General features: G+C 44.2%; 1 protein-coding gene across 3 annotated transcripts in view; it reads left to right on the top strand.

Annotated features, from left to right (window-relative positions):
• The first annotated feature begins 253 nt into the window (after positions 1-253).
• The window catches only part of LOC121318669 (insulin receptor substrate 2-B-like), a 47,636-nt gene continuing 24,211 nt past the window's right edge, over positions 254-23,678 (top strand). For 2 of the 3 annotated variants that reach the window (XM_041255594.1, XM_041255591.1), the window contains exon 1: positions 254-4,022. In XM_041255594.1, coding sequence (XP_041111528.1) covers positions 434-4,022 — 3,589 coding nt within the window. In that variant the 5' untranslated portion in view covers positions 254-433. Of the gene's footprint in view, positions 4,023-11,598; positions 11,638-23,678 lie in introns of those variants that run through there. The other variant, XM_041255593.1, reaches the window with a different exon arrangement.

Here is a 23,678-nt window from a genome sequence, read left to right as displayed (position 1 = left end):
TTGTGATTGGCTTCAGAGAATACTAATCACTGTCAGAATGTACCCCGCCCCCACCTCTTTGACGTCGAGGTGCTCATTGGGTTTACGACAATCTTTCGACTCATACTATTGGGTTCACTGTTCATCAATCTGCCCTAACCCCACCCCACACTATTCACGGTAATACACTCCCACCTCCAGGCTGTGCGTGACGCGAAGGTCACGTGTTGTTTTTGCTCCGGTCGGTAGATATGTGTATAAGAGAGAGCGAGAGAGAGAGTGAGTCGAGTGATTGCAGTTATGTAGTAACTGGTAGCAATTGTTTGTTGACTGACTGTGTTGGGTACAAATTTCATTTTAAACGGAATTACTGCAGCGAACACGCAGTTTGACGAACAATATGGGATCAATGTTGATGAAGCAGAGGTAAAGTAACCTTTATTTCTCTATACTCATGGCAAATTTGATTACTTATCGAGAAAACAACACCGCGATGTTGATGGTAGAGGCACACCAGCGCGCTAGTATTATTGGGTCGAAAACAACAACAGCAGCAACAACAAGCCGCGGCGGCGACGGAGCGTCCCCCGTGAGTGAACCCTCTTCATCTTTAATTCATATTAACACCGCGCATTTTCAGCAACACTTGCCTCTCGCCCTCCACCACAACCTACAAACACAACAACAACCACATCAACACTATGCCGAGGAAAACAACGCGGACGAGTTGCTGAGAAAATCCTCCACAACTACCTTATCCCGCGTACACGAAGAAGCTGCTGTAAATACTAGCATTACCGGTACTACGACTACTACCACTACTAGCAATGAGGGGAGTGACGATGTACGGAAATGTGGCTACTTGAGAAAGCAAAAACACGGTCACAAGAGATTCTTTGTGCTGCGGGAACCAAGCCAGCTGGGTCCTTCCCGGCTGGAGTACTATGACAGTGAAAAGAAATTTCGAAATTGCTCCCGGTCTGCCTCTTGCCCCCCTAAGAGAGTGATTCCTCTGTACCAGTGCTTTACTGTAAACAGGAGGGCCGATGCCAAGAATAAATACCTAATTGCACTGTATACTAAAGATGAGTGTTTTGCTATGGTCGCTGAGAATGAGCATGAACAGGAAAGCTGGTACCTGGCAATAAGTGACTTAATGAGTGAAGGGAAAAAGGGGGGGCTTGATTCAGATGAGCTGGATGACGGCTACGGCACCGTCACACCTGGGACTGTATTTAAAGAAGTGTGGCAGGTGAATGTGAAGCCCAAGGGACTGGGGCACACTAAAAACCTGACTGGAGTGTACAGGCTGTGTCTCTCCAGCAAGACCATTCACTTGATTAAGCTCAACTCTGACACCCCCTGTGTGAACTTGCAGCTGATGAACATCAGGCGGTGCGGGCATTCTGAGAGCTTCTTCTTCATTGAGGTGGGTCGCTCTTCTTCCATTGGGCCTGGGGAGATCTGGATGCAGGTGGATGACTCTGTGGTGGCTCAGAACATGCATGAGACCATCCTGGAAACCATGAAAGCCCTCAAAGCTTTTGCTGAGTTTAGGCCAAGGAGCAAAAGCCAGTCCTCTGGCAGCAATCCCATTGCTTTCATTACCACCCGCCGGCACCTGGGCAACCTTCCCCCCAGCCAGACCGGCTTGCAGAGGCGGGCCAGGACTGAGAGCATGGCTGGCACACCCCCTACAAGCAAAAGTGGGGGCTACCGCTTCCGGACCTCCAGCGAAGGGGAGGGCACCATGGCCAGGCCTTTTAAGTCTGTTACTGGGAGCTTAATCCACCTGAACACTGCCAGGATAAACCTGGGCAAGCAGGAGGGCAGCGGGAGGTACGTAAAGGCACCCCCTGGATCCGCCTACCACACACGCTCGGCCTCCCTGCCCGTGTCTCACTTTCCCTCTACCACCAGCCCTGTCAGCGTTTCTTCAAGCAGTGGCCACGGATCAGCTTCTGACACCCTGACCCGCCCCTCCAGTGCCTCAGTATGTGGATCTCCAAGTGACGGGGGGTTTATTTCATCTGACGAGTACGGCTCCAGCCCTGGCGACTTCCGATATTTCAGGGTTAGAAGCAATACCCCTGATTCCCTAGGGAACACCCCACCTATCCGGGAGGAAAACTGTTTGAATGAGTACATGTCTATGGATAAGCACGCTAATGGGAGGAGCAGCAGCTGTTACAGTAGCCAGGACGATGGCTTGAGGGATGAGTACATTGACACAGAGAAATGCTTCAGGAAAAGAACTCACTCACTCACCAAGCCAGGCGCTGCCACAGTGTACCTGAAAATGGCACAGACCACCTCCTCATTGTATGAACCCGGTGCAGATGCCAACCCCTTGGGTAGCCACAGCCATCTGTTGTACTCTGCCTCCCCTAAATCCAGTTACCCCTATCCAGAGGATTATTGTGAAGCTAAGCTTCCCATGCATTCCATCATCCAGCGGCAGGGTGCAACTAAGGATGATGGCTACATGCCAATGATGCCTGGTGTGGCCCCCTCCTCCCAAGCAGATTATATGCCTATGCATCCTAAAAACAACACTGACCCCAAACAGATTGTCCACCCCAGGTCTGCACCTCATGTGGACTCCAGGGGCTATATGATGATGCAGCCCAGTGTAAGTTGCTCACCTGTGCAAAACTGCTTGGGAGGCTTGCAGGGCAGCAGTGACCAGTTTCCCAATGGCGAGTATATGGACATGTCCCAGAGCAACAGCACCCGATGCAAGCTGTCCAGCAACTACTGTTATGGTCAGACTACGCCTGATCTCCTTAAGTCCTACAGCTCTTACTTCTCTTTGCCTAGATCATACAAGGCTCCTGCCCAGGAAAACGGCAAGGACAATGAATATGTCCCCATGTGCTCTCCTGGCAAGCCTGTCAATGCTGGACCTGAGTACAGCAGCACATGTACTGGTAGCAGCAGCATCACCTGTACAAACAGGGGGCACAGTAGTCACACACCCACCTGTCTCAGCCTGCAAAATGGGAATGGGGAAGTGTGCAGACCAAACCGAAGAGCGGTGAGACCCACCAGACTGTCCCTGGGCAGCCGTAGTAGCAACACAGTACCCCGAACTTCCGAACGAGCCCTGCCACCTGAGCCCCACAGCCCAGGAGAGTATATTAACATCGATTTTAGAGAGAAGGCCATTCACACACCGTACTGCCTGTCTGCAGAGGGGTCTCCTCCTTCCCTGGGCTCCAGAAGCGACCACAGGCGGCCCCCGAAAAATGACTACATGAGCCTGGATTTGGACGCTCAGTCGCCCAAAACAGCTGATATGTCTCTAGCATGCTTTGCCACCAGAATGGCGCTGACCTCCTCTTCCATTGTAGATGCTCCCAGAAGCCAGCCCAGTAGTGATTATGCTCAGATGGCTCTTGGGGACACACCTGTCACTGGTGGAGCAGGACGGACTGATGATTACACAGAAATGGCGTTTAACCTTGCACTGACCCCACCACGGTCAGGAACCCCACAGGTGCCAGACAGCCTTGAAGCAGTGAGCCCATCTTCAGTTGTGAAGCGGCTCTGTATTGTTGAACGGTTCCTTGGGCAGAGCAGCTTTTCAATCACCCCCCCTCCTCCTTCTTCAGCGCCCCACTTTGAACCCAAGGTGATCCGTGCTGACCCCCAGGGCAGGCGGCGGCACAGCTCGGAGACCTTTTCCTCCGCACCCAGCAGCTCGGCAAGTATCTCCCCCTCCAGCACCCTCCTGACTGACAGCAGCAAGCGGCACAGTTCCGCCTCCTTCGACAACGTCTGGCTTCGACTGGAGGAGGGACCCGACACCAGTGCAGGGGGTGAGTGCAGCGGCCAGGACGGCAGTGGGAAGATGTGCAGGAACACCTCGGCTGGCTATCAGAATGGCCTCAACTACGTCGCCTTGGACCTGAGGGAGGACCCGAGGAGCTGCGAGCCCCCTACACTACCCACCTCCCCCTCCCCGCCTCCTCCTGCTGAGAACAGAGCCTACGCCAGCATAAACTTCTCCAAGTCGGACAGAATGAAGGGTGCGCCGAAAGGTTGGTTATGTTTCTGTCTTCCTTTACGCCAGAAGCACAAAGCCCAGGAGATAAACTGTTTTCATGAGTAGTTACAGTTGTGTTTGCAGGGATATATGGGCAGTGGGGGCACGTGTGAAGTTTGAGATGCTAAACTGAATCGGAAAGGGCAGGAAAAGCATTTGTGAGTTTAGCTAGTCGAAGTAACTTGGTTTATTAGATCACTTTTTGTTTAATAATTGTACTGGTACTTCACCAGAACAAAAAGTAGAAAACACTGCTTGTTGTTTGCAAGCCTACATTTCTTTTGAGTGAGTTTCAAAGATGACAGTGAATGCTGTACTGTTTGAGTGTTGCTTTTTATTCAGTAAGCAGTGGTAATGAATACCAAAAGCACAATGTAAACTGTATGACAATTAGGAAGCAGCGATATCATCTTGTAACTAGTGGTAGTCATCATTCCAGCTGTATAACTGGTCATTCAACTGTCTTGTTTATGCTTAATTCTAAAGTTAAAGCTTCCTGGATAAGGAAGCAATTGTGAAGTTGAATGTACTGTGACCCATTGCAATGTGCTATGGCTTCTGTTTGTATGTGGCTATTGTGTAAGGTACGGTAAAATGAGCTCACTATTAAAATGATACAAATGCAGCTGAACTATGTTGCCTGATTTTCAAAAGTTTTCCAAATGGTGTGCCAGCTTGCTCAGAATTCAACAGCTCAGTGAAAAACTGGGCAAATGTTTTTCACTTGTGAGTGAGCTGCTGTTAATGTTCATGTTCTGAATCATGGTAAAATTAATAGAAGTAAAGATTTAAATGGTTCTTCAGTGCCATTTTGAAAATAGGGTGCCATTACTGGGGCAGGTTAAATGGTATATGAACTTACTGCATTCAAATCGAAAACTATTCTGCAGTATATATTTATACAGCTACTTCATACTGTATGTTTAGATAACAGGGGTGGAGATAGAAGTATAAGGCAAAATCCATGGCTCTGTTCATAATCTCACTGTTTCTAAAGCCTGCTACAGTGTATGAAATCTTAACTACATCCCTGGGTCATATATATATATATATATATATATATATATATTTTTTTTAAAATACATTTTACAGACATTAGGCTTTTGAAATCTGAGACAATTTAGCAGTTCAGTTTACTGTGTGTAGTGTGGTGCCCCCTCCCAGTCTATATGGTGTCATTGTGAAAGCAGACGTGGCTGTAAGTTGGCCTGTGCTATCGACTCTGGTCAGGTCTGTTTGTTGATTTGTTGGGCTGGCTGCAGGACGATAGCTCTGTTTTTTACTTCCCGTTTTACTGCCTCAGCAGAAGTTCTGCATTTCTGCCGTTTTGAATTTCAAGTCTGTAAACAAGTGACACAGCGGTTTTATATATATGTATATATATAAAAAAAGCTCTGTTCCCCTAACTAGCCCATAGGGCTGTTTTAAAGGAATGCAGAACAAGAAGCAGGTTTTTAAGGGTTCTTCTGTGGATGTGAAGGCAGATCTTTTTCAGATCTTCATCTCTTCTACTTCTGACTGGCAGTCCTTGCTTTTTTCTTTTTGACCACCCTTTTGTTTATTTAAAAAGCTGTGATTCCGGCAGGATAACCTAAATGAGAAGCCCTGTCCCCCTTCCAAGAGGTCTTAATCAACCCTGTGTTGTGCAGTAGCACATAGAGGTGATGGGGACTCCTTTTCCTTAGCACTTTCGCAGCCACTGTGTAGAACAGTGGTCCTCAAAGTAATTTGGGCACGGGCATAAATGGATCTTATTTGGCTGTTTGAGGGCACGTTGACTTATAAACTGCCTTCCCGCAATTTAGTATTATTATTAAGCGTTTTAGTGGCAGTTATTCTTAGCTCACTCTGATAAGGCTAAGTCTCAGGCAGTAGTATTTGTGTGTGGTGCACTTATTATTATTTAAGTAATTTATATAAAATACGCAATGCAAATATTTTTGAATAGCTTGTTTACACAGATAACCATGAATAAACTAAAATAAGAGGATGGATAGTGTCTCGCTTTGTTTCAGTTTGGCAAATTTGTCAACACTGCTCTGTTTTAAAGATCGCTTATCTGCAGTACAATTATTCAGAGAAAGTGGAGTCGTAACTAAATTGACTACGGTGTTTCCTTTGTCGGGTGAAATTAAAAAATATATAGAGAGAAAATTAAGTTCTAAATACTGAAATGTATTATTTCTTTAAGTCTGCGAAATTCAGTGCTTACCCGGCATAATAACACCCCACCTCTGCTCACGAATAATTGGTCAGCTGTCAGATCTTTCACTTTCCCATTGGCTACTCACTCGCCTAGAATTTTCTTACATAATACCGTGAATGGCCTCTGCTTGCTTATGATTGGACAGCTGCATAGAACTTGGCAGATATTTGACTCTCCTATTGGTTAAACTTACTGTTGGTACCTGCAACAGAAACAGACAATTTATGTCCCTCCCAGTAACTTATGATTGGGCTACCGCAGAGATAATGCAGATATTGGTTGATCATAACGCAGAGTACGTACAAGCACAGCATAAGCGAGCAGCACTGTCAACAGACTGCTGTGATGCTTTTGTTGGAAAATGTGTTTAAAGCTTTGTTTATTTTCACCACACTACGACCCACCAGAAATGTGTTCAGGACCCATAATTTAAGAACAGCTGCCGCGGGCACGATGGCCTGGCTTTGCGGGCAGGAATTTGCCCACGGGCACCATTTTGAGGACCACTGGTGTAGAACAAGCTCAGGTGTGTCTTATTAAACTGATAGTAAAACAAGGAATGGATCAAACTGCTATGCAATGGCAGTCTTATTCCAGCCCTGTCCTAGTTATCAAAATGTGTGTTGATAGGGCCTACAAAAAAAGTTGTATTTTCAGAATGATATTGAAAAATGGTCGAGTTAATTGTCCAGTGTGTTTGGAGTGTTTTGTTTTACTTGGAGAACACACTCATTTGGGGGATGGGGATATTATAATATGTATACTGCACCAATCACATTGCTGCATGGCAGATGGTTAAACTAATTTTGTTCTGAAATGAATCTTGCAATTAATTCTGCAGTAAACAGTGATGGGAGGTGAGCAAGGGAAGGGGTTGTGGTCTTATGTAACGAGCTTTCCCTGTCAACAGCTTTATGGAATAATGACCTTCGAAAGCTTCAAGGATCCTGCAGTTGAAAATCAAATTTAGCACTTTGGCAGTACTGTACTGCAGCACTGCTGTGTTGGGCTGTGGTTAAGTTTTTATATGCAGATGTTACGGTAACTTGTGTTGGGCTGTGGTATTATTACAGTTTTACCATTACAGTCTTTAAGTACATTTCAAAATTAAACGTTTCGAAACAGGCTTTACGTTTAAATGTTTAACACATTTCCATTTTCCATTGATTTCTGTTATAGTTTACATTGTGCATCCCAATACTATACTAAAAATGTGAACATCATTGCAAATGTTTAATGAAATTCTAAACTGTTGAGGATGGTCATTTTCTGTTTATATGTTTAAACTTTTGCAACCTAAATTCTACATTTTAAAGATGACAAATGTATTTGGCCTCCAATATGAATTTGTACAAATATTTATATGTATATCCTCTAAACTAGTTAAGCTGTTTTGATTTTTTTGTTAAAATTTGCATTCAGAAGTAAATTCAAAGTATATGCCTATAAGTTTATTAAATATTCCATACATAATGAGACTGTCATTGCCATCTCTGAATCATGGTGACAAGCAAGTGAAGCTCATCAGTTTTGCCAGGACCGTGAAATTGCATGGTAGGCAGGATTTGCTTCTTGATGTGGTTCTGCCCATCCTTCTCAGAGAAAATGTGATCAGTATTTATTTTGTTACTATACCAAGGGCTATGTCCTGTGAGGGTGGCTCATTTATACAAGTGTGTTCTGCAGGTGGCAGGTCCCTCTTTTTCTTTCTCCAACCCCTGTCTTTGTAGAGTTTATGCGTAGAACTTTTTAATTTATTTTTTTTTTACCCCAGGAACATTTATGCTTTCTATCATCAATCAATCAATCTTTATTTGATATAGCGCCTTTCATAGTGGAACACCATCACAAAGCGCTTTACAAGATACGGTAAAAACAAGAAAGTCAATAATACTTCAAATACAGAGAAATGCATAATACACGATATACATTTAAAAAAAAAAAGCATAATACATTAAATACAGTGGAAAGTACAACACATGAAATAGTACACTAAATACAGTGGAAAGTGCAGAATACATGATAGTAACATAATACATGATATAGTAGCAGCAGCTGATAGCAGATATCAGGTTTAAGGAGCATGGAAAGCAAGAGAGAAGAGGTGAGTCTTGAGAGTTGATTTAAAGCGAGCAATGGTGGGAGCATCACGCACCAAAGCTGGAAGAGAGTTCCAAAGAGTCGGAGCCATGAAGCTAAATGAGCATTTGTCTCAAGTGTGGTGGACTTTTCCTTAGGGATAACAAGCAGGCCAGAGTCGGAGGACCTCAGCTTGCGGGCAGGGGCATAGTGGGTCAGCAGGGTGAGGAGGTAGTCGGGACCTGTGTGATGAAGGGCATTGTGAGTGAGCAGGAGAGTTTTGAACATAATCCTGAACTTTACAGGTAGCCAGTGCAGCTGGGCAAGACGAGGGGTGATGTGATCACATTTTTTACCTCTGGTAAGGATCCTGCCAGCGGCAATCTGAACGAGCTGCAGTCAGTTTATGGTGCTTGCCGGGAGACCACTATATAGAGAGTTGCAGGAGTCGAGAGGAGACAAATGCATGACAAAGTATCTCTGCATCTGGGAGGGAAAGGTAGGGATGGCCTTTGGTGATGTTTTGAACATGGTAGAAGGCAGATTTGACCACAGAGGAGATGTTGGAGAGGAAATGAGAGGTTGCTGTCAAGAAGTACACCAAGGCTTTGTACTGTGGGGGAAGGCAGCAACAGACAGTTTCCCAGGTTCAGGGCAGCAATATTGAGAAATACTATGGTTCAGGGCAGCTATATTGAGAATACTATGGTGTTGCCCCTAAATACACACCAGGAATACAAACTCTTAGCAGCTAAACATTACCAGCTTGGCTATCTGACTTTGTATAAAGGAAAGAGGACAGTGGAGGACATTAATGGTTTTTATTCATTGGAATATACAGTAGTTCTGAACATTACAGATTTGCTTTTAAACATACTGGATTTTGTCAAAATGTCACTTTGTAAGGCTGCTGTGGAGGGAGGGGGGGAATCCTAGCCATTCTGATGTTGTCTTGGAAGATAGGGTACAGTATCCATATCACATTAGGAAGCAGTGCAGTTTCACAAGGCCCTTTACGACATGTTGTGGTCATACTGAAATATTGATGCCCATCTTTTGGCTGAGTGTAGTAGAGTTTGTATAACCACCCTATACAGTAGGTTAACAGTCTTCTCTGTAATGCTAACTAAATTAAGCAAACATTTTTTCCCTTAATTTATTACCATTCTACTAAAGAAATGAGAGATGTGATCTTTTTTTTTCCTGGGAATGGCACTATCTTCAGTTCCCTTTGAAGTGGTGATTGGTGCATGACTCAGCTCCCCTGTCTCCTCCTGACTCATCTGTTTGTTGGAGCCCCTTTGGGAGGATCGGGACGATGGGCTGTTCAAGTCTGTTTTTTTTTTTTTGTTTTTTTTGCAGCTCTTTTGTAATTATTTGGTTGGTGTGAAGCACCTTTTATTCCTTTACCTGACTTGTTTATCCAGCAGAAATGTGCATGATTGAGTCACACTATTTGTTTTTCTGTGGGTTTCAAAGAATGTGGAAAAACAGATGGAGTCAACCCGGATTGCAACAGTTATTACAGCCTTTTGCCAGCTGCATCGGTACTTGCACAATCTTCAACTTAAAAAAACAGTTCCTAATTTTGAAAACGGGTAAAGGTCCGAAGGCTCATGATCTGCCGCTTATTTGTCGTCCTAAACATTTTTTTCTGAAAAGGTGAGAAAGTTGACCGGGTACAGTACAATGGCAGTTGTGTTTTTGCAGTGATATAGTCCAGAATAACTGCTAGCTAGCATCATAGTTAGATAATAAGTTATAGGGGGTTAATGATAAACTTGAGACAAATAGGATAGTTGTCACTATTACTTGGCAAAAGTACTAAAAACACAGATCTGTATAGTAATGATTGTGAAGGACCACAGTACATTTTAGGGGTCTGTTCTGTTCTAATTGGTGGTGGTTGATGATCCAAATACGGGTAAAATAATTAAATTAGGGCTTTGTGTCTATCGAGGAAAGTCAAACTCCTACAGGAACAGAGCATGTGGTTCTGCGTTTCAGAGTTTCAGCTTCAGTCGTTAAGATCACTCGAGTAATTGAACTGACCCCATTCTGTTTTTTTCCCCTTTTTGTTATCTATGTTGGGTGCACTGTTAAAGGGTACACAAGGACCTTTTATATTATTGTGTTAGTGTTGCTACAACTGTTTACGTAAGGTGTTTGTTGTTGTTGGGTTTTTTTTACATTTTGACCACATTTTTAAATTGCATTCCCTACCTCAAGATGGCTTCCCATGTACCTGCATGGACCTCTCAGAACTACATTTCCCATCATCCCCCTGCTCACATGTAACTGAGATGGATTTACCAGTAAGCGGTAGGATGATGGGAAATGCAGTTCTGAGAGTTCAATGCAGGTACATGTGAAGCCATCTTGAGGCAGGGAGTGCAATTTAAAAAAATTAAAAAGTGGTCAAAATGTAAGTAAATAAATCAATACACACACCTTACGTAGCAACACATGGGAACATGTAACACAATAAAATAAAACTGTCCTTATGTACCCTTTTAACAGGTATTGTACACTAAATTGGCTGCACTGCTAATATTTAAAATCTCTGGTGCTTGTACTGTTTTGATCGTTCATTGTCATTAATATCTCAGCCCTTAGGCGTATTTGAATCTGTTTTGCCATAAGTCAAAGTAATAACACCACAAAAGAGACAGACCCATTAGCCAGTGTCTCATAATCTATTATAGGGGTGCTGCCTAGACCTAACCCTGTACTGCAAAGACCCTGGAAATATACAAATATGACCGTATAACGTTTGTTACGGTACAAGGTAAATTAAGAAAAAAATGTTTGTTTGTTGCATGTGAATGTAACGGCTCCTATATTTTACTGAATGGGGGGGGGGGGCCTCTTTTCTGGATTTAAGGGTGTGACGGAAAGATGAGTTCTGGTGATGAATCTTCCTCCCGACCTGTGAGGGCGCTAAAGAACGGGAGGAGAAGTATCTGGAAGGGCTGGCCTGACAGTTCGTTTCCGGGTCAGGGAAGTGGGTCAGCCTGGAGGGAAGCGCGACTCTATTGTAAGACCGTATTGATTTGAAAGGTAAACGAGAGGCAGCTGCAAGTAATAAGGCAGCTGCAGCCGTTTATCTCTATCATAAGGGATTACATATAGGGGCCAGGGTAACGCTGATCTTCTCCTTCGTTTGGGTTAACGTTAGGAGAGAAGGACTGAGAGAGGAGCTCTCAGAGTATTTGTGAAGAGTGTTTTACGTGCTGTGTGTTATTTTCTGTCTGTCTGTAATTGTCTGTCTTTGTCGCACTAATAGACAGTTAACGCACATCTCCGGAGCTGTCGAAAGGAGAGCACTATCCGGAGCACCACTGCACTGAGCACCTGCACGTTTTCGATCACCCAGGACTGGTGACCGTACCATTGTTTTTGTTCAGGACTGTGCCCTTGTTTTCATTATCCCCGTGCTTTACACGTTGTTGTGTATTGCCGGGGATTTATTATTTTTGACGGTCGCCAGACCTGGAAAAGAGCAATAAAGCACTTATTCACTGAATCACTGTTGTCTGTTCATCACTCCTGCACCGCATCACCGTGACATCTGTTCCCCTTACCAACCACTTTGCCACACGTGGTGTTAAAAGTGGGATGGACCGCAATGCACTGGCGGAGCTGCTGCAGGCACTGGAGATCAGACGGGATGCAGAGGAGAGACGGAGGGAGGAGCGCTATACGGCGCTCATTGAACGGGTAGGGCTGATCGTTGCTGCAGGAGCGGCCCACACCCCGATGGGGATGGCTTCATTAAAAACTAAAAACGGCGGAGGACTTTACAGAGCCTTTTTGGTGGAGTTCGAGCGGCTGGCAAGCCGCGGACCGTTGGCGAGCGAATTTAAGGTACCAAGCATACCAAGCCCTGAGCGACCAGTACGCCACTGACTATGACCTAGTCAAGCAGGCTATCCTCCGTCGTCTCAACATCACCGCGGAGACCCACCGGACGCGGTTCCGCGAGTACCGGAGAGCCCCGGAGACACGCCCCAGGGTGGTGGCACAGCGGTTGTGCGACCACATGGTCCATTGGCTGACCCCAGAGAAGAAGACCGCTCAACAAATGGGGGAAGCCATTGTGGTGGAACAATTCTGCCATGTGGTCGGCGCCGAAACTCAGGCGTGGGTACGGCGCCACAACCCTGACACCCTGGAGGAGGCGGTCAAATTGGCTGAAGATTTTGAAGACTCTTTGACGTCAGCCCGAGTCGGGATCCTGTCAGCCCCTGCCCTGCTCAGGAACCAACCTCTCCCTCCCTCTCCTCCAACACCACCACCATCACCCTCGGTCCCGGCACCCAGACCTCCCAGACCGCCGACCCCGTTGGGCCCCCTTGCCTCCCCCCCATGGAGACCGAGGTTGGCCCCCAGCTGGGGTAGAGGTGTTGCCCCTGCCCCGTTGCCCTACCAGCAGCGGGACAGATATTTAACCTATGCCCCCTCTGTCCCTCCACTCTGTTTTAGGTGTAACCAGCCAGGACATAGGGCCAGGTCATGCCCCGCTGCTATGGAGTGTGACGTGGCTGCATGCAACTGGACACCTGGAACGGGTAAGCAGGGGGAAAACGGTTGGGAGGGGCCCTGTCTGATTGACGTGGTTTTAGGGAATGTGAAAACCCACGCGTTAGTGGACACAGGGTGTGAGCAAACCTTGATCAGGACAGCTCTCTTGGGCGGTATGTCGTGGCGGCCACAAGGTCAGGTGGCCATCTCCTGTATCCATGGAGACACGGCGGCATACCCCACCCTAAAAAGTATATTTATCGGTAGGACCGATAAAACGTCACCTTGTAGTCGGGGTGGCGGAAAGGTTGCCACACCCAGTTATTCTGGGCGGGAGCGTCTTTGAGACAAGGCTGGGGTCTGGTGGGAGTGTGCTGTAATGGTAACAAACGCCAGTCGAAGGGAGTGGGAACGCAGTGTGACCGAGAGAGCGAGGTTACTGGGCCGACTAGGGCAGAGGTTATTCCAGCCCCTCTCAATATACCGGACCCGTGGTACTCAAGCGTGGACCTAGTGTGGGGCCAAAAGAACGACCCGTCACTGGTGCACGCTTGGGGGCAGGTCCGGTCCATTGAAGGTAAGGATGTTGATGGCGCTGGGCCGCTAGTATATCCACATTTCAGTATAAAGGGGCAATTACTATATAGGGTAAACCTAGCCGCGGGCACAGGACAGCCTGTAACACAATTATTGGTTCCCCCGTCTTGTCGAACCGAGGTCATGAGGCTGGCGCATGATATCCCTTTTGCGGGGCACCTCGGAGCCGAGAAGACGAGGGAGCGAATATTGGCTCGATTCTATTGGCTCGGTCTTCATACTGATGTGTCGAAATATGTAGCCACATGCCCAGACTGCCAGTGAGTAGCGCCAGGTCGAGTGCGCCCCTCTCCTTTGATCCCACTGCCGATTATTTCCACTCCGTTCGAGCGCATTGCAATGGACATAATGGGCCCGTTGCTACCTTCTGACTCTGGGTATACGCATATATTAGTAGTGGTGGATTATGCAACGCGATACCCAGAGGCAGTTCCATTGAGGTCCACTAGTGCCGCTGCAATAGCCACCGAGTTAGTGCACATTATGGCTAGAGTAGGGATCCCCAAGGAGATTTTGACTGATCACGGAACCAATTTTTTGTCCAATACGTTACAGCAGGTGTACAAAATATTAAAAATACGTCCCATCAGGACGTCCGTTTATCATCCACAATCGGACGGTTTGGTTGAACGTTTTAATCAGACCTTAAAGTCGATGCTGAGGCGATTTGTAACACAGGAGCAGAAACATTGGGCATCGCTTCTTCCCTACCTCCTTTTGCGGTGAGAGAAGTGCCGCAGAGTTCAACGGGGTTCTCCCCCTTTGAGCTCCTGTACGGCCGGCAGCCTCGCGGCATTCTCGACCTGCTGAGAGAGGGGTGGGAGGAGCACAAAGGCTCGTCTAAAAATGTAGTGAAGTATGTGCTCCTACTAAGAGATCGCCTGGATTTGGTCGGTCGTTTGGCCCAAGACAACCTCAGATCGGCTCAGCACCGACAGCAGCAGCATTACAATAAAAATGCACGGATTCGAACCTTTCGACCAGGGGACAAGGTAATGCTGCTACTTCCCTCATCTGAATCGAAACTGTATGCTAAATGGCAGGGGCATTATGAGGTGATTCGGGCTATAGGGAAAGTAAACTATGAAATTAGACAGCCCGATCGCCGAAATGAACGTGAAATTTATCATGTCAATTTGTTAAAGCCCTGGCAGGCAAGGGAGGTCTTATTTATAGCCCCAGGCAATATGGAGGATGATTTAGGTCCCTGCCCAGAGACCCCGAGCACAAGAACGATTTCTATGGGGGAACAATTGGTTCCGGATCAGCAAAGAGAGCTGCGTAAGCTTATTGAGGAGTTCAGCGATGTTTTTTCTGACGTGCCCGGCAGGACAAACTTAGTTGAATATGACATTATCTCTCCACCAGGTGTCACAGTGCGAGAGAGACCGTACCGGATCCCGGAAAGTCGACGAAGTGGCGTTCGCAAAGAGGTATGGGATATGCTCGAGCTTGGGGTGATTGAGCCTTCCAGGAGCGAGTGGTGCAGTCCGATCGTCATAGTGGCTAAGAAAGACGGCACCAACCGCTTCTGTGTGGATTTCAGAAAGGTGAACGCTATTGCTAAGTTCGATGCATATCCCATGCCTCGGGTCGACGAACTTTTAGACAGACTGGGAAAAGCGAGGTTTATTTCCACTCTGGACCTGACGAAGGGATACTGGCAAATCCCTTTAACCCGCAGCTCCAGAGAGAAAACCGCATTTTCAACACCAGAAGGGCTGTTCCACTTTAAAACCATGCCGTTTGGGCTACATGGTGTGCCCGCTGCCTTTCAGAGACTGATGGACCAGGTTTTACGCCCACATCATATATTGATGACGTGGTGATTTACAGCTCCACCTGGCGAGAGCATTTGGCTAGGGTTGCAGCCGTTCTTCAGTCTCTAAGGGCAGCCCGGCTGACAGCTAACTTGAGGAAATGTGCGTTTGCCAAAACAGAGACTCAATATTTGGGATTTTTAATGGGGAATGGAAGGGTGAGACCTGTAGTCACCAAAATCCAGGCTTTGGTTGATGCAGCGATCCCCAAAACCAAGACTCAGGTGAGGTCACTACTGGGCTTAGCCGGTTATTACCGCCGCTTCATCCCCGAGTACGCCACAGTGGTTAACCCGTTAGTCGACCTCACCAAAAAGAGTGCTCCAAATTTAATTAAATGGTCAGCTGAGTGTCAGGGAGCGTTTGATACTATTAAGCGTACACTTTGCCAGGCCCCCACTCTTATCACACCGGATTTCACCAAGAGATTCATCCTCCACACCGACGCATCGGATGTAGGTTTGGGTGCAGTCTTGTCCCAAAAAGTAGCTGGAGTAGAACACCCGATATTATACCTCAGTAAAAAAATGTTACCTCGGGAACGCAACTACTCCGTAGTCGAAAAAGAGTGTTTGGCCATTAAATGGGCTACTCACTCTTTATGATACTACCTGCTGGGACACTCATTTGATCTGGTCACAGACCACGCCCCACTCAAGCAGAATTAAGCACAATGAAGGACAGCAATGCCCGGATAACTCAGTGGTATCTGGCATTGCAGCCCTTCATGTACCACATGGTACACCGTGCGGGGAAAGACCACCAAAATGCGGATTATTTTTCCCGGGAGGGGGGAGTAATGGGAAAGGTAGATTTATCCGAGTGTTCCTTCGGCTCCACTCTGAGCGGTGGGATATGTGACGGAAAGATGAGTTCTGGTGATGAATCTTCCTCCCGACCTGTGAGGGCGCTAAAGAACGGGAGGAGAAGTATCTGGAAGGGCTGGCCTGACAGTTCGTTTCCGGGTCAGGGAAGTGGGTCAGCCTGGAGGGAAGCGCGACTCTATTGTAAGACCGTATTGATTTGAAAGGTAAACGAGAGGCAGCTGCAAGTAATAAGGCAGCTGCAGCCGTTTATCTCTATCATAAGGGATTACATATAGGGGCCAGGGTAACGCTGATCTTCTCCTTCGTTTGGGTTAACGTTAGGAGAGAAGGACTGAGAGAGGAGCTCTCAGAGTATTTGTGAAGAGTGTTTTACGTGCTGTGTGTTATTTTCTGTCTGTCTGTAATTGTCTGTCTTTGTCGCACTAATAGACAGTTAACGCACATCTCCGGAGCTGTCGAAAGGAGAGCACTATCCGGAGCACCACTGCACTGAGCACCTGCACGTTTTCGATCACCCAGGACTGGTGACCGTACCATTGTTTTTGTTCGGGACTGTGCCCTTGTTTTCATTATCCCCGTGCTTTGCACGTTGTTGTGTATTGCCGGGGATTTATTATTTTTGACGGTCGCCAGACCTGGAAAAGAGCAATAAAGCACTTATTCACTGAATCACTGTTGTCTGTTCATCACTCCTGCACCGCATCACCGCGACATCTGTTCCCCTTACCAACCACTTTGCCACAAAGGGGTAGACATCTGTCTTAAACAGCTGAGGTTGTTCAGTCCCCTTTCAAAATAATTACTTAAATGTATTTATTTATTTATTTATTTTGTATTGCTTTACAGAAAAATTGTGGGTACACCTTGCATTCATGTCATAATTGAGCTGAGAAACGATTGTGGAGGGTGCTGACCCATTTACATTTTAAATAAAGGAGAAGCGTGCAGTTCTCAAGTCACACATCTAAAAATTAGGTCAAGTCAAACACATTGCAAACTTCAAGGTGACTGATGAATGCAGGAAGGAGGTTGAGTAAATCAGCTGTGGTCCACGTGAGCTGGAATGATCCTGTAGCCTTTTGTGCTATGTTAAATTCCCATTAACTGGGTAGGTCACAGTTCAGATAGTGTATAGCCCTGTCGTTTTAAGTTTTGATGAGCATGAAAGTTTTTTTAGCTGCCTTTTTCCCTTCTGTATAAAGTTGGTTTTGATAAACATTTGTTTCCCTCTAAAATGTTATTCCCGGGCTTTTTCCTTCCTGCCCTAGAATTCTCTACCACCTGGAGTACACACTGCATTATACAGAATGTCCATAGAGATGAGACCTTTGTACCCCAAATTCTCAGCGCTTTCAGTTTTCACTGTCGTCTCTGTATTTGTCTTGTACAAGGACCTCCCCACTCTTTCCCAGGATGTATTTTAAGGTCACATCACCATTCAGCTGACTGCAGTAATATACTTTTATTTAGGGACCTGAATTAATCCAAACCTGTCACCTGACCTGACGGCATCAGAACAGAGACACTCATGAATGGAACACATGAACTGATGCCACTGACAGCACCAAAGGTCGTCAGCTGCTCCAAGGGCCAGTGTTGAAATAGAACATGTGCTCTTTAGGTTTGCTCCCTACCGAAGGCTAGCCAGGGACTAATCCTGAATACAGGGCTGAAAAGCAGAGAGCTCCTTTCATTTATGTATTTGTGAATGGGGAGCTCAATCAATAGTACTAAACAACACAAGTGCTAATAATATTAGTATTAAGGTTATTTATTTGTTTATTTTTTTAAATGTACTGTGTGACTTGCACATGTCCAGTCAACACTAGGGGTGGCCAATCCTTGTCCTTGAGAGCCACAATCCTACAGGATTTCCAAATATCTTTAAATCATCGACGGCTAAAGAAAATAATTGAGAACTCTTGTAGAATGAAAATCAGGCCACCCCTTCTATATATTGTACATCTAGTAACAACTCTTGGAAAGCCCATTTTATGTATTTCATTTACTGTATTGGAAACTCCTTGTCTCTGATGCCCACTTTTAATATTCCCTCAAGTGGTGATTAAGCAGACCATACTTTTGAATCTAAGATGCAATCATTTTTTGCTTTAAAAATGCTGCCAGTTAGTAGCAGATGCTGAGCATTGCTAATGCCACATAATCGGGTTTGGAGACAAGTATGGCACACAAATGACCAGGGCCAAGCATACAGTATATACCAGTGTTATGTTTTTATTGACACTCATGAATACCAGCGTTGACTTTAACTTGCATTTTCCACCTGCAATCCAGTGAACTACGTTGTGTATTTTTAACATGATCTGGGAGTATGGATGCACACTACTGTACCTGTACTATACAAATACATCGTACATTTTTATGATTGTCTAGACAGCATTTTCCTGTATCCAATGATGAAGCTTGCTTTTAGGAGTAGCAGTGTGTGGATACAGAGCCACTCCTATACTTAATTTTCTTTAACACAGATGTAGCAGGGGATGTTATTAACATACAGTAAATAGTGTTTGTAATACAGTAGTTCTCATCTGACTAACCCTACGGCAGAATCCTGTTCTGATTATAGCACCACTATCAATATTGGGGCTCTTTTAAAATGACCAAGCAACAAAATCAACAGTAACGGTGTGAGGTTTCTTAGTTTTGTTTTTTGTCATCTTTCTGCGGTGTTAAAATGAAGTAATTGTATGCAGTAGTTCTGTTATTTTAAACAATATCAGCACCATAATTTAATATGTAAACCTGCTATACCATGAATACCACTAATTGGATGGGGGTCTGACAAATCAATACATGAAACTTCAGCTCTACTACAGCATATACTCACTGCTTATTCAAAACAGAGTAGTACCGATAACCTACTGTATTTTCTCTGAAGGCTTCAGTTCAAATACATATGCCCCTGTCATTTTACCAAAAACAGTACAATTACATTGGAATAAACTCATCCAATAGTTCAGACAGAAGTTTTTCATTTTACAGTTATGTTTTAGTCTGACTCCCTGTATAGGTTAACTGTTCCCTTGGGGGATCTTGTTCTGTGCAATTATGATGTTAACCACCTCGACACCCCTCTTCAGTTTTATGACTTGAGTAAATAAACCTGAAGACTGAATTGCACTCGCCCCAGGAGAGACTGCTTACCTCCCAGCTACAATTCTTATTCTATTTGCTTCCTTGCCGCCTCAGCAGTAGGGGTGTAAATCGTTTAGAGTTTAAACGTTAGTAGTATCAAATGTTTTGAATTTTGCTTAATCGTTTAAACTTTGTCAAAAATATGCATGTCAAATATTAAGAAGCAGGTCTCTGCAAATAACGGATACTCTAGTGTGGTTTTTTAATTTTATTTTTGATTATTACTTCCTACCTTTGTCACGTGGCATCATTGTCACTGGATATTCACCTCCCAATGTCCAGCGTGCTTTTGGTCACATGACTGGTCTGCTTCTACTGAAGCTAGATCTAGCATGGAGGACAACTTTAATGGGCCTTTTAAATAGGCCAAGCCTTCATTTTTCATATACAAATGAGCTTGAGTCATGTTAATAAGCGACTAATATTTATGAAAGCTATAATGAAAAGTAAAGCATTTAAATGAAAAAGTAAGACTTATGATTTAAAAGCCCATTTAGTGGTTTAACAGAAAAAAAAAAAAAAACTAAATTTAAACCAATATTACTATTAATGCATTTCTCAGATACACAAATGGCTTAACAGGTATCAATTGCGTTTGAGAGTAGAAAAGCAGATGTAAAAGACCTATTTATAGACATATACTGTAATTTTATAGAAATCTATTTATTTTAAAATGCTCAGAGCCCTTGCAGTTAACGCACTTCCCCCAAGATGGCCGAATTCCTGTTTTCTCCTGTTGTCGTGACGCACATTGAGGAGGACGTGTACTACCCCCCCTTACACAGCGTCTTCTCAAAATGTTCTTATTTTAACTTGCAGTAAATGAAACGGAGGCTACATTTTATTCAGTGCCATTTCCATATACGCACTATTGTACAAATGTAGTCTTAGAAAAACGTTGGTTATTTAGAATAACTTATGAGCTTATTTGCTTAAGGCATGTAAGTATGTTCACTTGTACAGTGCCTATAGAAAGTCAACACCCCTTGAACTTTTTTCACATTTTGTTGTGTCAGTGCCTCAGAGTTTTATGCACTTAAATGAGGATTTTTTCCCACTTATCTACACACCATACTCTACACTGTTAAGGGGGAAAAAAGTTTAAACATTAAAAGTACAAAACTGAAAGATCATAATTGGATAAGTCTCCACCCCCCCTGAGTGAATACTTGGTGGAAGCACCTTTGGCAGCAATTACAGCTGTGAGTTTGTTAGGACAGGTCTCTACCAACTTTGCACACCTAGATTTGGCAATATTTGACCATTCTTTACAAAACTGTTCAAGCTCTGTCAAGTTCCTTGGGGATCGTTTTTGACGGACAGCAATCTTTAAGTCATGCCAAAAATGTTCGATTGGATTTAGGTCGGGGCTCTGACTAGACCATTCAAACACATTTACCTTTTTGTTCCTTAGCCACTCCAGTGTAGCTTTGGCTGTGTGCTTTGGGTCATTGTCATGCTGAAAGGTGAACTTCCATCCCAGTTTCAGCTTTCTTGCAGAGGGTAGCAGGTTTTCCTCATTTTCCCTTCTATCCTGACAAATGCCCCACTCCCTGCTGATGAGAAACATCCCCATAACATGATGCTGCCACGCCATGCTTCACGTTAGGGGTGGTGTTCTTTGGGTGATGCGCTGTGTTAGGTTTGCACCAAACATAACGCTTTGCATTTAGGCCAAAAAGTTCCATTTTAGTTTTGTCAGACCACAAAACTTTTTACCACGTGGCTACAGAATCTCCTGAGTGATTTTTTGCATACTTTAAATAGGATTCAAGGTGGGCTTTCTTGAGTAATGCATTATTTCTGCATTAATGCATTATGCCACCCTACCATACAGGCCAGATTTGTGGAGTGCTTGGGATGTTGTTGTCACATCTTGGTAGCCTCTCTGATCAGTCTCGTCCTTGCTCGGTCATCCTGTTTGGAGGGACTGCCTGATCTAGGCAGGGTCTTATTGGTGCCATACACCTTCCACTTCTTAATATTCATCTTGACTGTGCTCCAAGGGTTATTCAAGGCCTTTGATATTTTTTTTATACCCATCCCTTGATCTGTGCCTTTCAGCAGTTCTTTTGAAAGCACCTTAGTGCTAATGGTTGAGTCTTTGCTTTGAAATGCACTACCCAGCAGGGGGAACCTACAGGAACTGCTGAATTTATCCAGAATTCGCGAATAACTACAATTTAACACAGGTGGAGGCCACTTAACTAGGTGTGTGATTTTGAAGGCGATTGGTTACACCTGAACTAATTTGGCTTCCAAGCTAAAGGCTGCAAAGCCTGTTGTTATTACTTTGTTTATTATTAGGCTTCCAAGTCAAAGGCTGGGAAGCCTATTGTTATTGCTGTGTTTATTATTATTATTATTATTATTATTATTATTATTAATAATAATAATAATAATAATAATAATAATAATAATAATATTTTTCCGCCAAAAATTTGTCGTAGACTCATGAAAACGCATACATATGTAGATGCCTATTTGTAGACAACCAGACTGGCGTCCCCAGGTGAAAAAGTTCAGAGTTTGGCCACTAGGCTACATCTCGTAAAAATACTGGACAATTTTCAAAATTCTTGTCGACAAAAATAACTTAAGATCTGACAATGTCAGCATATAAAATGAAAACGCTGAAAGAAAATCAATTGGACGGTTGGTTTGCTCGCCGCGTTGGAGTTGCGCAAAATATTCAAAGATCATCTTCTCTGAAACCGCAAAGTTGATCGGCACCAAAATTGTCACGTTTGCTCATGACAGGGTCCTTTCTAAGTTTCGTAAAATCCCTCCTTTTGCATTAAAAAACATGGATGCAGCGAGCAAAATAACAAATGAGTGCTATATTTACAAATATTAAAGTATAACTCCATACTGCAATATACTAGAGATATGAAACTGAGTATGGTAGTAGAGGTTAATTTTAAATACTGTCAATTTCAAAATGGTGTGTTTTGGTCACATGGTTTGGTGGCCATTTTGGAATTAACATTTCAGTTTTATCTCCTAGGGCGTGCCGATGGAGTCATAGTATAGGAAGACATATTTTCTCTATGGAACAATGTCATTACTCGTGACCTTTGACCTCTGCAAATGTTCAAAACCCACAAATTGGCCTATAGCTCCTCAGATGTATCTAACACAGATCAGTGCACTTAAACTTTACCGTAAGATTATGCACTGTACACGAAAAACAACTTAAGTAGCCCATTAACTAATTATAGGAAACGTAGTGAGCTATATTAGCGATTATTTGCGATGGCTGAACCATGTTTTCTTGGACGCCTTTATAGTTGCTAGCAACTCTTTTGCTATTACAAAGGGGGGTGGACACTAATCCAATCAAGCTATTTCAGTTTTTATTTTTAATTAATTTTCTACAGATTTCTAGAAAGTGTTTTTCACTTGGAAGTTGTGGGGTAGGATGTGTAGATAAATGAAAAAAACAAAACGATTTTATTGCATTTTAATTCCAGGCTATAAGGCAACAAAAGATGAAAAATTTGAAAGGGGGAGTAGACTTTTTATAGGCACTGTACATGTTTAGACCTCTAAACTAGAGACGGCTAACAACTTGCTAATGACATTCTGTAGGTTTTTGAGCATAAAAGAATCCAGGGAAATCCACATGTGCCTCACTTACTGTACGTTGTTATATTTATGTAGATGTAGTTCCTGGTGATTATTTTCATGATACTGGTGCTAATTTTGAATTCACAGGATACAGTATCTTCTTAACATTCATGTAGGGTCTATAAGCAGTTTCCCCAGCTCCAGGTTGCAGCTTGCTTCTGGCTCAAGGATTTACTTCTATTTAGGCTAAATAAACCCCAGCTAGGGATTGAGCCCGTGGCCTTCCAATCCGTAAGCTCCTCAGCTACAGTTGAGCACGTCAGCTATTGTAAAATATGGACAGTACTGCTTTCAGCTTTAAAAGAAGTAAATGTAAAAAAGTTAATTGTACCTTAAATGCAGTAGTAGAGCTACAGTAAAGTGTTAATTCTTCTTGAACGCACTGTCACCTCATGATCAATAAGCAGGTGTTTTAAACTTGCACGTCATTATCAGTATATCTGTTTAATGTATGAACTTATTTTCTATTTCTTCTTGGGAACTCCATCTCCCAGCAGTCTTTGCCAGCCAAAGTAAATCACAGTGAGTAATCCCTGCACCAGAGACCCGTGACCTTCCCTACTACAAGTGCGCTTGCTGTCTCCTGAGCCGTGATTGTGTTGATCAGCTATTACAGTATGTACATTTAGCCTGTCTAAGATTTCATATTTAACTTTATTAACTTGTGTCCAGTGGAAATACATACTGTAAGCACCTCCATGCAGTGCTTACTCTGAACCTGCTGTTCCTGTGTTCGCTGACTGCATGCATACCCTACAGTACCATAGCACTGTACCATAGCTCATGCCACCACCACGCTGCTTTCCTGCAGC

Source organism: Polyodon spathula, chromosome 7, assembly GCF_017654505.1.
Source record: "Polyodon spathula isolate WHYD16114869_AA chromosome 7, ASM1765450v1, whole genome shotgun sequence".
NCBI classification, from domain to species: domain Eukaryota; kingdom Metazoa; phylum Chordata; class Actinopteri; order Acipenseriformes; family Polyodontidae; genus Polyodon; species Polyodon spathula.
The sequence above is the reverse complement of the archived record's forward strand: the minus strand, read 5'-3'. Positions and strand labels throughout refer to the sequence as shown.